We start from the raw sequence: 13,399 nt of genomic DNA, 5'->3' as shown, positions 1-13,399 counted from the left end.
AAAGAGGGGCAATCCTGCTGCTTCTTTGTGGCCATTTTCTTATCTTTCTTTCAGTGTGGGAGAACAGAGTAACACATACCGTTGAAAGTGTTTGTGGCTTTTGGTTTAGGACAAAAGTGCACAGTTCAAAGTTTTCTTTTGAATTTGGAATTAGATTTTCAGCCAAATGATTAAAAGTTTAGCAGAAGCCCCAGTTAAACATCAGGATTTTTAGTAAAAAAAAAACTAATAATAGAATAATAGAATGGCTTGGGTTAGAAGGGACCCCTGCATTTATTTTAATACTTCTCTTACAAGAGCGTGTTCTATTTGTGACTAATAGCTTTATACAAAGTAAGGTTTCAGAAACTTAATTTGTGTTCTTTAATTTTAGATATGAATAAATAGCACATCAATTTTAAATCACAATTGTATGCACTTTCTTTTTTTAGTATACAGTAAATGTGTTAAATATGAAAGACTGAACATTGAAGCTTTTTTTTTTACTTTCATCTGAGTTATTTGTGGCAGATTTTTCTCTCCCAGCAAAAATTTCGTTATGTATTGGGATGCCTTTTTCTCCTCAGTAAGGGATGTTAGCAAATGCTCTGTTTATGCTGGAAAAAAATTTCTGCTCTTAATGTTTTATCTGTTGCATTGGGCCAGAGATGCCAGCAGTTGTGTGAACAGCCACCTATATGCACTGTCCTAAGGCTTCAGTCTTGTCATATTAGGAAGGTTATGAATTATGTGTGACAGTAGGTGCCACTCAATAAATATTTAATATGAGAGAGATATTTTGACTGAAATTACTTTTTCACTTGAACAGTGATTTAAACTGTATTTTTTGGTTTTATGTGGTGACACTTTTATAATATCAAGGAATAGCTGGATGCAGTTTGAATGTCAGAGAGCTGCAGGGCAACATTAATCACAGTTTTTTTTTTTCCCTTCTTTCTGAATGCTGGAGAACTTTTTAGTGCACTCGTGACCAGTCTGGGATTTCCTGGTTTTGTTTTGGAGTCTTTTTTGTGTTGTCACCATCTTATTTTGCCCATTTTTGTACAGTCACAGGAGAACTTTTTAGGCAGTGTTGATATTGACGATGTTTTATACTGTGCAGAAAAAAATGAAGTAGTAGATCTTCACTCTTAGATTTGTCAAGTTGCTCTACATGGGAAAATGCACATAGCATTTGCAAGAGAAAGCAGATAGATTGCTATAATGTCTCGGTTGGCTCTGAAGAGTGAAGATAACTTGGAGAAGTATTCATGCTGTTGGAAAACTTGTTTTCTGTATTTACTGGCACCAGGAGAAAAGTGTGTGCTTCGTAATACACAGAAGCTGATGCTGCCTCTCCTTCCCAAGTTGTCACTCTTCCTTGGCTTATAATGGCTTAATTCTTTAGGTAGAAAAACTGGTTCATTTTGAGAAGCAGCGTGTGCACCTTCATAGTCTGCTGCTGTTACCTTCCAGGTGTGGGAAGCCAGTAGGATTTGAGTTCAATTTGCAAAGTAAACTTTAGGAATACTAAAGCCTATTTCATAGCTATAGTTAGTCTCTTATGTATTGCGTATACCCATAGAACTAGTCACATGATATTTTCAGTACCCACCAGCCAACTGGAGTCCAGCCAGACCCTGAACAAGAGCAGCCCTGGCAAACTCCATCCACACTCCTCCCTTCAGTTTTTATTGCTGAGCAGGACGTGGTGTGGAAGATCCCTTTGGATCAGTTTGGCCCACTTGTCCTAGTTGCATTCTCTCCCAGGCTCTCATCTGTCCTCAACAAGCCTCAGATCAGCAGATGCATGGCTGCAGCTCGCCTTCTGGTGGGAGGTGGCTGGGGCATGGTGGGCCAAGGAAAGGCACCCTACCCTGGCCAGGAGCAAAGGGCTGCGGCTGCAGCCTTGCCACAGGGACCTGCTGCCTCCTACCCAGCCCCTCCTGCTCTGTGGGGATGGTGGCAAAGTGCTCAGGGCATGTAGGAGCCTTTGCTTCCCAAAAGCCAGTGGGTGGCTCTGCTGCTGGCTGGCTGTCTTCACATAGCCTGAATGGTGGCAGGCCTTGCTGTAGGAAGGCTCAAAGGGCAGCACCCTTACAACTCTGCATGGGCTTGAGGCTTTTGAAGCAAATCATTATAAGGCCTGGATGGAAATTCTCCTTAGAGTAAGAAAACTCCCTCTACGCTGCCAAAAGTGTCATGGTTGAATGGCCTGCTGGCAAAATGTGAGCTCTGTTTCCAGTGCCTCCTGTGTGCCACTGAGCATTGGATACCTCAGGGTATAGGTCCTGGATAACTCTGCATGGAGATCTGAACAAAGCTGGAAGCACAGAAATCATTGTCTAGAGATCTTATGAGAGTGCTGGAGAGAAGGATTTGGAAGGATTTCAGCCCTGCAGAAAAGGCCCTGGGGATCTTAGACTACAGCCAGCTGAACACGAGCCAGCAGTGAGCCCAGGTGTCCAAGAAGACCAATAGCATGCTGCCTTGTGTCAGCTCTAGTGCAGGCAGCCAGCAGGAGCAGGAGGTGATTATTCCTCTGTACTTGGTGCTGGCATTCATTTTTGGGTCCCTTGCTGCAAGAATGCATTTGAAGAAGAGCAATAAAGCTCATGAAGGGACTAGAAAACTAGACTTACAAGAACTGGCTGAGGGAACTGGGATTGTTTGGTCTGGGGAAGAGGGCTTTTAGGGGAGGCCTTAGTTGCTCTTTACAACTGCCTGAAAGGTGGTAGGAAGGTGGGTGTCAGGTGACAGGTGATAGGCATGTGTTGTGTCAAGATCTTAGAGCAGATCTCAGGAAGAATTTTTTCACATAGAAGTTGGTCAAGCATTGGAAATAACTGCCTAGAGAATTGGTGGGCTCGTCTTCCGTGGAAGTGCTTGGTACGTGTGGGAGGGGAACTTAGGGATGTGGTTTATTGGAAGCCTTGGTAGTGTTAGGTGGTTGGATTTAATAAACTTTAAGGTCTTTTCTAATCCAAATGATTCTGTGTTTCTTCTAAGCCTTCCACTTATACTCCTGCTGAATGATGCTTTCTGCAACAGATGCTGCAGAGTGTGGCCCAAAGGAAATTCAAATTAAAAATTTGAATTAAAATTCAATTAAAATTACGTGCAGCAAATATTTCCTGCATTTCTTTGCTATGTCAGTGCTTCCTTTACTTTGGATAATGTTCTACCTGCTTAAGCTTACTGGGCTTTCAGGTGAAGGGAGTTTTAATTGCATAAGATTCACTTTATTTAAAGGACTGCCAAAAAAGTTTTCAGTTTCCTATTCTTTAGCCATACTGAATTTTATGTAGTTTTAAATTCTTCTTACTATCATGTATGGCGATACAGAGCTTGCTTTTATAGAACACCGCTTTGTTATTCTCTTGATTGATCTTCCTTATCTGGTATAATTCAGCTGTTTGTCTGGCCTCTTTCAAATAACACCTTCACAGATCTCCTGAATGGTAAGCTTGGAACACTCACTGGAAATACAAAAGTTGCATTTGAAATGTTAGGGAAAAAAATCCCTGCCAATTTTTTGTGGTATCACAGAGAATGAGTTACTTTGAACATCGTTTAAAAAGAGAATGAAGAGTATTTCCTGCATATCTTAATAACTATACTTTTGTCCTTTACAGGAACAAACCTTGGCTCTGAGGAAAGAAGGGATAGGTGTTGTGTTAGATTCTGAGCTGCCTCATTTAATTGGCATTGATGACGATCTCCTTAGTACTGGCATCATCTTGTATCACTTGAAGGTAAATAAATATCTTTGCTTCCATAACCTTTGTATGCTGTGTGATTTTTTTTCAGTAGACAAATTGAGTATTAATTTGCTGTCTAAATACAGTGGTCATACAAGTGCTCATTACATGTCTCCACTATGGTGGGAAAAGCTCCTTACATTTCTCTCCTATAGTTTAGGTCTATCCTGAGGGTTAACTGGTTAACAAGAGATAGGTACTTACTATATCTACCTATGTATGGTTTTTCTTCCCACTAATTTCATTGTGAAGCTTGACTTGAAATCCAGATCTAGATTGTCTCAAAACTAAAATGATGGTCCTATGCACGATAGTTGAATTTGCTAATATATCATCTAATAACAACTGTGAAAGTGTTTCTTAAAATACAAAGGAAAGAATGTAGTATGTTGAAACATATACTGGGCCATAATTGTCTGAGAAAGATAAACCATTTCTTTGTATGAGAGAAAGGGAGATTTCAACTGAAAATGTGTATGTTTCTCTCTTAATTAGGAGGGTCAAACATATGTTGGCAGAGAAGATGCTGTGACGGAACAGGATATTGGTATGGAATTTTGCATTGTTTTTTTTTCCATTCTTTCTAACATCCCAGTCTGTTAACAGAGCTTTATAATTTTCCTTTTTTTTTCAGTTAGTTGTTCACATGTTCTCGCATATTGTAATTTTTAGGAAATTTTTAAGGCTGTATTACGTGGGATATGCTTCAAGGAACATGACTTACAAAATAGCTTGTGGGATTCAAATCTATTCATATTCACATACTTATTTCTTTCTACTCTTGAAATAGCCTTCTCTAAAAAATATTATCCTCTCTCATACAGCACCTGTCACAACTGCTGCACAATCATTCTCTTAACCTTTGTATAATGAGAATATTTTTATATTGTTATACCTAAAGCAGTCTCAGGTCTTTAGATTTGGGTGGAAGAAAATTCTGGAAGTTAAGTGAAAAGTAGGTAGGCTTCTTGTACTGTATTTCTTACTTTTTTAAAAGACAATTAACTGCCATTGCTGAACTGCCCTGTCATGTATGTTGCTTAGAGGCAGTTTCATGAAATAAGCTGCATCCTTAAGTTCTCAAATGAAAAGTTGAGAAGTCAGATAATGCAATTTTGTGTATATCCTGTGGTTAAAAGAAGCATGGATTAAAATTTTTATATAAATACCGTGTGAAATTAGGTAATATGGGTGGAGATAATCACATATCAATCAGTTAGGCTACTTTCTGTGCATTATAAGTGCCTGAGCGTAATGGAATATATAACCTTTTTTCAGCCTTTCAGTCTAGAATTGCATGTTACTATAGAATCATAGAATGACTTAAGTTGGAAGGATCTTAAAGTTCATCCAGTTCCAACTCGTTGCTGTGGGCTGCCTGCCCCCATCAACTCAGGCTGCCCAGGGCCCCATCCTACCTGGCCTTGGGCACCTCTGGGGATGCAGCACCCCCAGCTCTCTGGGCAATCTGTTCAAGTGCCTTGCAACTCTCTGAGTTTAAATTTCCTTCTAACATCTAACCTCAATCCCCCCTCTTTTAGTTAAAAGCCATTCCCACTTGTCCTATCACTATCAGCCCAAGTGAAAATTCAGTCCCCCTCCTACTTGTATCTGAAGGCCACAGTGAGGTCTCCCCATAGCCTTCTCTTCTCCAAGCTAGACAAGCCCACATCTCTCAACCTTTCTACATAGGAGAGGTGCTCCAGCTCCCTGAGCATCTTTGTGATCCTCCTCTGGACTCACTCCACAGCTTCACATCCTTCTCGTGTTGAGGGCCCCAGGCCTGGACACAATACTGCAGATGGGACCTCACGGGCAGAGTAGATGGGGACAATCCTCTCCCTGCTGCCACCTCTCTGTTGGTGCAGCCCAGGATACTGTTGGCCACCTGGGCTGCAAGAGCACGCTGCTGGTTCACAGCTTTTCATCCATCAGGACCCCCAGGAGCTTCTCTATGGGCCTGCTCTCAGTGAGTTCATCTCAGTGAAATTAGGCAAAAAAAGGTCTGTCTCTACAAATTCATAAACTTTCCTTTCCTCTTTTCTTTATCAGAAAAAAATAAGCACTTACTAATCTGGTGCCAAAACATATGAGAAAAGACCATTGTGTAGAATAAATCAGAAAAAAAGCACTTCTGTTGCAATAAAACAAAAAAAAAAAAATGGGGTCATTGTTTAAGGAATGTGGGAAGTGATGAAAGAAAGAGCAAATATTGCCCAGAAAAAAATGAGAAAAGACATTTGGAAATATGTAACTCAGTATGTCCTTAATGAATCAGAATCAGCATGCAAATCTTATTAGTTATTAAAAGACTAATTATTTTATTTTTGTATGTTTAGTTCTTCATGGTCTGGATTTGGAAAGTGAGCATTGCATCTTTGAAAATCTTAATGGTACTGTGAATCTAATACCACTGAATGGAGCACAGTGTTCTGTGAATGGAATTCAGATTACTGAGGCCACGCACCTAAACCAAGGTATTACCCAGCATTGCATAGTTTTTGAGAGTGTCTTTGTTTCTTTCTGGCAAGACCACTGTGTATATAGAGGGATTACAGTTTAATTCATTTAATTTTAATTCTATTTCTTCTGCAGCCCAAGGTGAGCAGGAGAGCCATGGATTTCTTGTTCTGTCACAGAACTGCTATGTGGTGTAAAGAGAACTCTTTACTAATTTAAGCCACTTCTTGATCTTCAGTGTGAACTGATACTTACCATTTGATTTCATTCAAAGCTTATGTGGAAAGTGAACTCCGTGGCAGATTGCTGTGATATTAATAGAAAGAATATTTTGGTTATGTGGAAACCGACAGCATTAGAGAAGTATTTTTCTGGCTCCTCAGAGGTCCAGGCCAGTCTCACTTAACACACTGTTGCCAAATCCTCTTGCACAACAGGGAGTTCAGCTGGAGCATCTTTTAGCTGCAGCTGAAGAACAATACAAATAGGGAGAACAAATAGGGAGAGAGTAACCCTTACAGGTGACATTCAGGAAATTCTAAATCTAATATTAAAGCTTTAAAATCTGAAAATGGAAAAAGCTCCTGGGACAACTGGACCAAAGATTTATTTTGTTGGCATGGAAAGAAATGACATCAAATAGGTTGAGGAGACTACAGCAGAGGTTTTGATGGTTCTGAGGATCTTCCAGGAGAACCAAGAATATCTTCTCACTTAGCTAAGATCTGCAGAGCCATTGAGCAGTGAGGTTTTGTTGCAGCCCAGCTACTGAAAAGCAGTGCCATTTGACATTCCCAGAAATTAGCTTTCAGAATAAACTTATGCTAAAAAAAGAGGAACACAGTGGACAGAATAGCACTGAGTGAGAGAAGACTTCAGTCTTTCTGAACTCAAATACTTTAAAATTCTGCTTACAGAAAACAAGGAGTTTTGGTGTGAGGAGGGGATGTTGTTGATTCTGTCAAGTGTCTATTCATGCAGAATGAGAGTTCTGCAGTCAGAAAGTCCAACCCCTTTTGTCTTGAAATTGAGTAAATGCTATTGATATCCTGTTAGAAACATTGGCAAGAAACACTTAACGTGAATTGCAGTTGCAATGGCTCATCTTTTCTTTAGCCTGCTGCCTTTCAAAGGCAGTGCAGGTTTGATTGGCCTCAGAAGGAAGTTAAAGTTTGGATGCTATTTCTCTCCTCTAGGTGATGTATCGACTTGAAATTTGGACTGTAAAGGGTGAAAGTGTGGTTTGTTGTTGTTGTTTTGCCTTCTGACTTTCTGTCTAAACAAATTTGCAACTCAGAAAAAGGGGGCAGGGGAAAGGGTTGCTTTGAATTACTAAATTGTGCAAAACAGCTGCCTAGGCTGACCTGTGAACCGTGTAACCAGATTGAGTTTGAAGGAAGGGTTACAGCTATGACATCGGGCTAGCAAAGCTGATAAATCAACTGATTTAACAACTCGTGCACAGCGCATGTATCCTAGCCATGTTAGCATTTAGTCTCACAGCATGAAGTGCCAGCCTCTCTAAGGATCTGATTTGGGTATTGCTGATTATCTGCTGATATATTTAAGTGTTTCCGTTTATGATCATCTAAAAATTCGACACATTTTCAAATGAACAGTTATTAATAATAATAATAATAAAGAGGCATAGTAGTTAATTACCGCTTCCTTCTTCAGATTAATTCCTGCATTTGTGAATTCTAGCTAATGTGGCCTCTGTGTAAATGCAACTCATTACACTATTTTTACCTTATTAAGAGCATCTGGTAGAATTTCTAAAAGTAAGTGAACAAATATTCACTGGAGCTTGTCCTTTACCTTAAATTTGTCCTCAGTTTAAACTGCATTTTCCATTTTTAAGCTAAGCTGCCAACCTTTCTGTAGTCAACATAATCTCTCAATGTTTGTTTCTTTTTATAGTTAATAGAAGTAGTTTTAAAAACAAAATGAAAGTCAGTTAGAAGTTAGGCAGATCTTAATTATAGATACTTTTGTTTGTACAGTTCCAAAATATTGCTGTGTGTAGATGATATTTGAATATACATTCTTCATGTTTATTTCCCATGCTCTCTGGTCATTTTTGTGTTGGAGTTCACCCATTAAGTTACCAGATCAAAGGTCCGTAAACGATAGGCTGGTTCTGCATGGTTCTTGTTGCTGTTCTTCATACTGTCAATGTATCTGTGAAACCTTTCGTTCTTTGCCATTTAACTTTCAAGGAGAATAAGAATTATTGCTTAGAGTAAACAAATAAAAAGCAAACAGCATAGCAAATCCAGTTATGTTTCCATGACGACATTAACACTGTGCATTTGCATTCTGAATTCTGATGGGGAACTGCATTGTATAATAACAGATAATCTAACCTGATGTTTAGGAGTTATTTGACAGTGTGGCTTTGATCAAAACTTTTCTTTCTTTAATAGGTTTTCATGTTGCATATCTCAGTTCTGTCAAATGGAAGTTAAGACTGTAGTTATTCCTTAATAGTAGAGTAATTGAAAAATAACAAGCATGTGGAGGTCCCATAATGCAAAAAGTGGCACGATGATATAATGATGCCTATGACATCCTAGGATAAAAAGGAGGAATGTAACAGGAGAAGTGGAAGAATTGTATTTCCCCATGTAATCTGCTCTTTCACCATCCTGGTGTACTAAATTGAGCAAAATGGTCTAGTGGTTGGCAGCCCTGCTCATGGCACAGGTGGGTGGAACTACAGGATCTTTAAGGTCCCTTCCAACCCAAAGCATTCTGTGAATTTAAATACTTCCATAAGTGGATAAAGTGACATGCACACATCTCTTTCCCCCTATTCAAAGTGAAGCCAGGTCCTCCACTGCTAAGCTCATGATCATATGATTTGGAGAATGACTGGAAGAGAAACACAGTCGTTGTTCGTATGATCTGCCATCTGGTTTTGAATATCATGTGCTGTTTTTAAGCCTTGCTCCTATATTTTTAGATGCGTGAAGTTAGGAACATGAATCTATATCTGTATACATTTATTTAAGTACCTACCTTCTATCTAGTAGTGTAATCAAAAATATTTACAATTATATTAATCTTCATCTGAAAGTAACCAAGGTAATTTTACTGAAATCCTCACAGTCTCCTCTGCTAAAGTCATCAAAACAGCCTTCCCAGCAGACAGCAAGAATGGAATAGAGAAGTGTTTGTCCATTTTGCCAGCATGTGAAGACTAGCAACTGTTACACCCCTTCCACTGTAGCATCATGACTGCCAGGGACCCCTTCTAATATGCTTACATTAAAAAATAAATGTGCCTGGCAGACTTCATGAAGGAAAGGTCAACTGGTAGTGTCACATAAATCACAAAGGTGGAATCAAAATGCCTTTGCGATACAATCTGCATACGGATCAGTGAAACGTTACTCTTTTGAAGATTTGACAAGGTAAACTGTTTGGTCCAAGGTTTGATCTGTTGTGCAGACAGCAAGAAGTGATACTGTGATTGTAGTGCCTTTTGTTATTGTCACTGATTTATCAAGACCTTATTGGGGTCGGTGTTCCAAACTGAGCTGATTTATGAGGACCGCTCCTTATTAAGGACAGCATTTCATTCTCACATGATAACAGTTTGTATGAAGAGGTTGTAAGTGCGTTTTTTTCAGGTTGTAAGTGTAATAGAATCCTTTTTCTTCTAAAAGTAACTCACACTGACAGATAAATGCTTGATTTTGTTGTGATTAAGTTGGAAGGCTTCATTGTTACAAGAGTAGTGAAACATCACAGTGTACTTTTTAGTAGGAAGGTATTAATCGAGGCATCTCCATTCTTATAATGTTATAAGAATTGCCCAGAATCCCATTATATGTGGATCTGTATCATAACTGATTAAATACCATAATGGATAGGAAGTGAGCAGTATGAATTATTCAAGGTTCTTCCCTGAGAAAATAAGTACTGAGTATAAAGGACTAATAATCTTGTTCTGAGTGATGACAAACTTCAGCATTCTTCTACCTAAAGAAGAAAAAGGTTAATGGGACTACAAATGAAGGAAAAGTAGAGGTGAAATGAAATTTGACTTAGATCAGTAGTGGATGAATGATGATTAGTTTGTTCTTAGTCATATTTATGGATGTTTCCATGGTGTTTGGTACCTGCTGGTAGCCTCTAAAGTAGTACTGTTGTAGAGTGTATAGGTCAGATTGGGTCAGTTGCTATGATTACTTTCTCTTCCTATCCATAATCTAAACTGCATGAGTATAGTTGACCTTTGTGTGTGTGAACATGTGTTCTTTTAAGTAGGAAGAAGAAGGAATAAAATATGCACATCTGTTAACAAAGCTGTGACTAAATGTTGTTATACACTTGAATCGTCAAAATGCATTTTCATTTTGTTCTGATTTAATGGGAAGCTTTGCTTACATGTTGGATGACTGCATTTGGCATTTCCTGGTACATTCTGTTGACAGTAAATAGTATGTGTTTTTCTCATCAGGTGCTGTGATATTACTTGGAAGAACCAATATGTTTCGCTTTAACCATCCCAAAGAAGCTGCTAAACTAAGGGAAAAAAGAAAGGTAAGATTAAATCAGCGTCTGGGGGAACTTAAATCCCTTCACAACTTTCTTGCTAATGCAGACACACATTGATCATTGTAGAATTTGTTTTGTTTTGCTTCATGTAGAATATTTCATGAAGTGAAACAAGCACATCAGTTTTTGTCTAACACATACATTTTATGGTCTATTGTTAGAGTGGACTGCTGTCTTCCTTCAGTTTGTCTATGACAGATCTTTCAAAATCTTGTGAGAACCTGTCAGCTGTTATGCTTTATAATCCAGGGTGAGTATATTCAAAGGTGCTGTAGTAAAAATTGTGACTGTTCTTCATTTTAATTGTTTGAATGTTCCAAATGTTAGAAACCATTTTGTTCTCAATTTAAGCGTATATACATACTAAATAATAGGCTTCTGAATGAGATGAGAACTTCTGCAAAATGTTATTTGAGCTTAAACTTCACATTTGTTCTAGAAAATGGAGTGGGAGGGCACCAAGGAGCTTTCCATCCTGCTTAAAGCTTGCTTTTAGCTGGGATCTCACTATTGAAATGCAAGAATTGTAACTGCACCAGCAAACAGCCTCGCTAACAAATCTGGCACAAAGAAAGCTGTTGTACTTGGAGTTCTAGAGGAAAGATTTGGCATTATGTAACCAGGGCTGTTCAGCACAGTAACGATATCCTAAATTTTACAAATTTTATCCTTTCTTCAGAATTACAAGATAACTATTTTTCATAAGACAAATGCATTGTAAACAGAAAAATTAAGATTTCTCAAGTTTGTATAATCCCAATGAATACATTAAAAAAAAAAAAAGGGTTTGAAATAGATGTCTGTAAGTTTTCACTATATACGTCTTAGTAGGTGGCCAAGGTAGGGTATGGAAAACCATTTTATTATACAGTTTAGAAAGAAATAGGATGTTTGTTGTGGAGAAGCTGATTTTGATGTCTTTACCAGTGTTCTTTAAGTGAGTTATGGAGAACGATGGCGTTTTGTTCTATTTTCTTCTTTTTTCCCATTAGCTAGTGCCTGTGTTTTACATTGAGAATGAGATGATACTCTTTAACCACCCATGTGCTTCTGAAAAATTGTCAGTAAATTGAATTACAGGCTTGGGTAGAGCAGATTTATTCCTAAATTCTACTGTGAGGTTGTTCTGTATCTGTTAGAACTTAGGAAGATCAGACAGATAATAATGACTGAAGTTAAACGGTGTCTTTGATACTGAGTGTATCTAACAACATTGCTTTAAATGTGATTGTTGCTCTTTTGCTAACTACCTACAAGAGACTGTGTGTAATAACATTGCATCAGATGCTGTAATTATTGTTCTTTTGCTGCTAAACTACCCACAAAGAACACAAGCAAGGGAGCTAGTTGTTCATAAATTCTTTTTTTTTTTTTTTTTGAGACAGAGAAGAAAGAGAAGGTTTAAAAAAAAAAAAAACTGTGAATATATTTGTATCATTTTTTTCCTATTTCCTTAACCTTTTCAAATGGTTAGATCAAAACTTCTAATGACAACTGTTAGCATTGTATTTCCTGAGGGCTGTGGAAATTTCCTGTATTCTTTGTTACTCAGGGTATTGATCTACACCGGGGTACCACAAGCTTTTCCCTATGTAATTTCTCATATATTGCTAGGAATAATTGCATTCTACTGCACAGTGCTAGCCTTGACTTTGCAGAGAGAATAAATTAGGACAGATTGTTTCAGAATTGCTTCACATTTAGCCTTTCAGATTTACAGCAAAATATAACAGCATGGACATGGCCCATTTGAAGGTTGGGTTCAGAATTTCTCTTACCAGCGAGTCCATACTGCTACATCCTGCCTTGCAGAGAGGATTTTTCTGTGATCCTTTTGTAAAACTAAATTAAAAAAAAAAAAAGTTACTTGAGCTGGGATGGAGCAGCTCTCACAAATTCTTTTTAAATTCTTTTCTTCCAACATTTTGTGGAATATCATTTCTTTTTTCCTCATCATACTTTCCAGTAGCTTATTTTCTGCCTTATTTTCTGGAACTCATACAGTATTACTAATGTAATTATCAGTGTATTCAACAATTTTTAGAAACTCTCTCCATTTATTATGTCTTGTAACTTGTATGTTCCTGGGTTTTTTTTTGGGCATGATAATAGAGAGCAGTTACTGGTGAAATAGAAGATAAGATTAGGTGAAAACCCTCTTCATATTCTTGAACTCTTTCATGCCTGTGCTTCATTGGATTGTAAACTATGAGCAGAGGGTTAATAATATTGTCCTGCTATCCTGCAGTCAGTCAATCTTTCTGAACTGCCTTCCAGTATTTTGTCTCACTTGATTTGTAAATGCAAGCAAGCATTTTGCTTAAGGCTCACATTACGAGAGGAATGCATGTCTGTCACTTGTTTTTAATCAATAATACCTGTCTATTTCAGGTACTGCTAAGTATGTTTGTTTTTTGGAGTGAGGAAGCTCGAAGTAGTTGTCAGTTCACTATTTAGACTCTTAACCCTACATTTAGATATATTACCAATGTTTAAAACAATATATGCCATACTAATAATACACTTTGCCCATGCGTGACAGAGGTGGTTCTCATTCTAATAGATCAGTGACTAAAGAAAAAATATCTCAAATATGGCTGGTTTTACTGCTTTTATGACTGCTACAACAAGAA

General features: G+C 38.0%; 1 protein-coding gene across 10 annotated transcripts in view; it reads left to right on the top strand.

The window, feature by feature from the left end:
• Positions 1-13,399, top strand: part of KIF16B (kinesin family member 16B) — a 135,284-nt gene that overhangs the window by 54,683 nt on the left and 67,202 nt on the right. For all 10 annotated transcript variants that reach the window (XR_014881825.1, XR_014881826.1, XM_085218745.1 and 7 more), the window contains exons 13-17: positions 3,615-3,734; positions 4,236-4,287; positions 6,080-6,217; positions 10,669-10,751; positions 10,928-11,016. Coding sequence is in view for 8 of the 10 variants with exons in the window: in XM_085218745.1 (XP_085074871.1) it covers positions 3,615-3,734; positions 4,236-4,287; positions 6,080-6,217; positions 10,669-10,751; positions 10,928-11,016 (482 nt within the window). In the remaining 2 variants the exon portion in view is untranslated. The remainder of the gene's footprint in view (positions 1-3,614; positions 3,735-4,235; positions 4,288-6,079; positions 6,218-10,668; positions 10,752-10,927; positions 11,017-13,399) is intronic.

Source organism: Meleagris gallopavo, chromosome 2, assembly GCF_905368555.1.
Source record: "Meleagris gallopavo chromosome 2, MGAL_WU_HG_1.1, whole genome shotgun sequence".
NCBI classification, from domain to species: Eukaryota; Metazoa; Chordata; class Aves; order Galliformes; family Phasianidae; genus Meleagris; species Meleagris gallopavo.
Note: the sequence above shows the minus strand (reverse complement) of the source record. Positions and strands in the feature narration are given on the sequence as shown.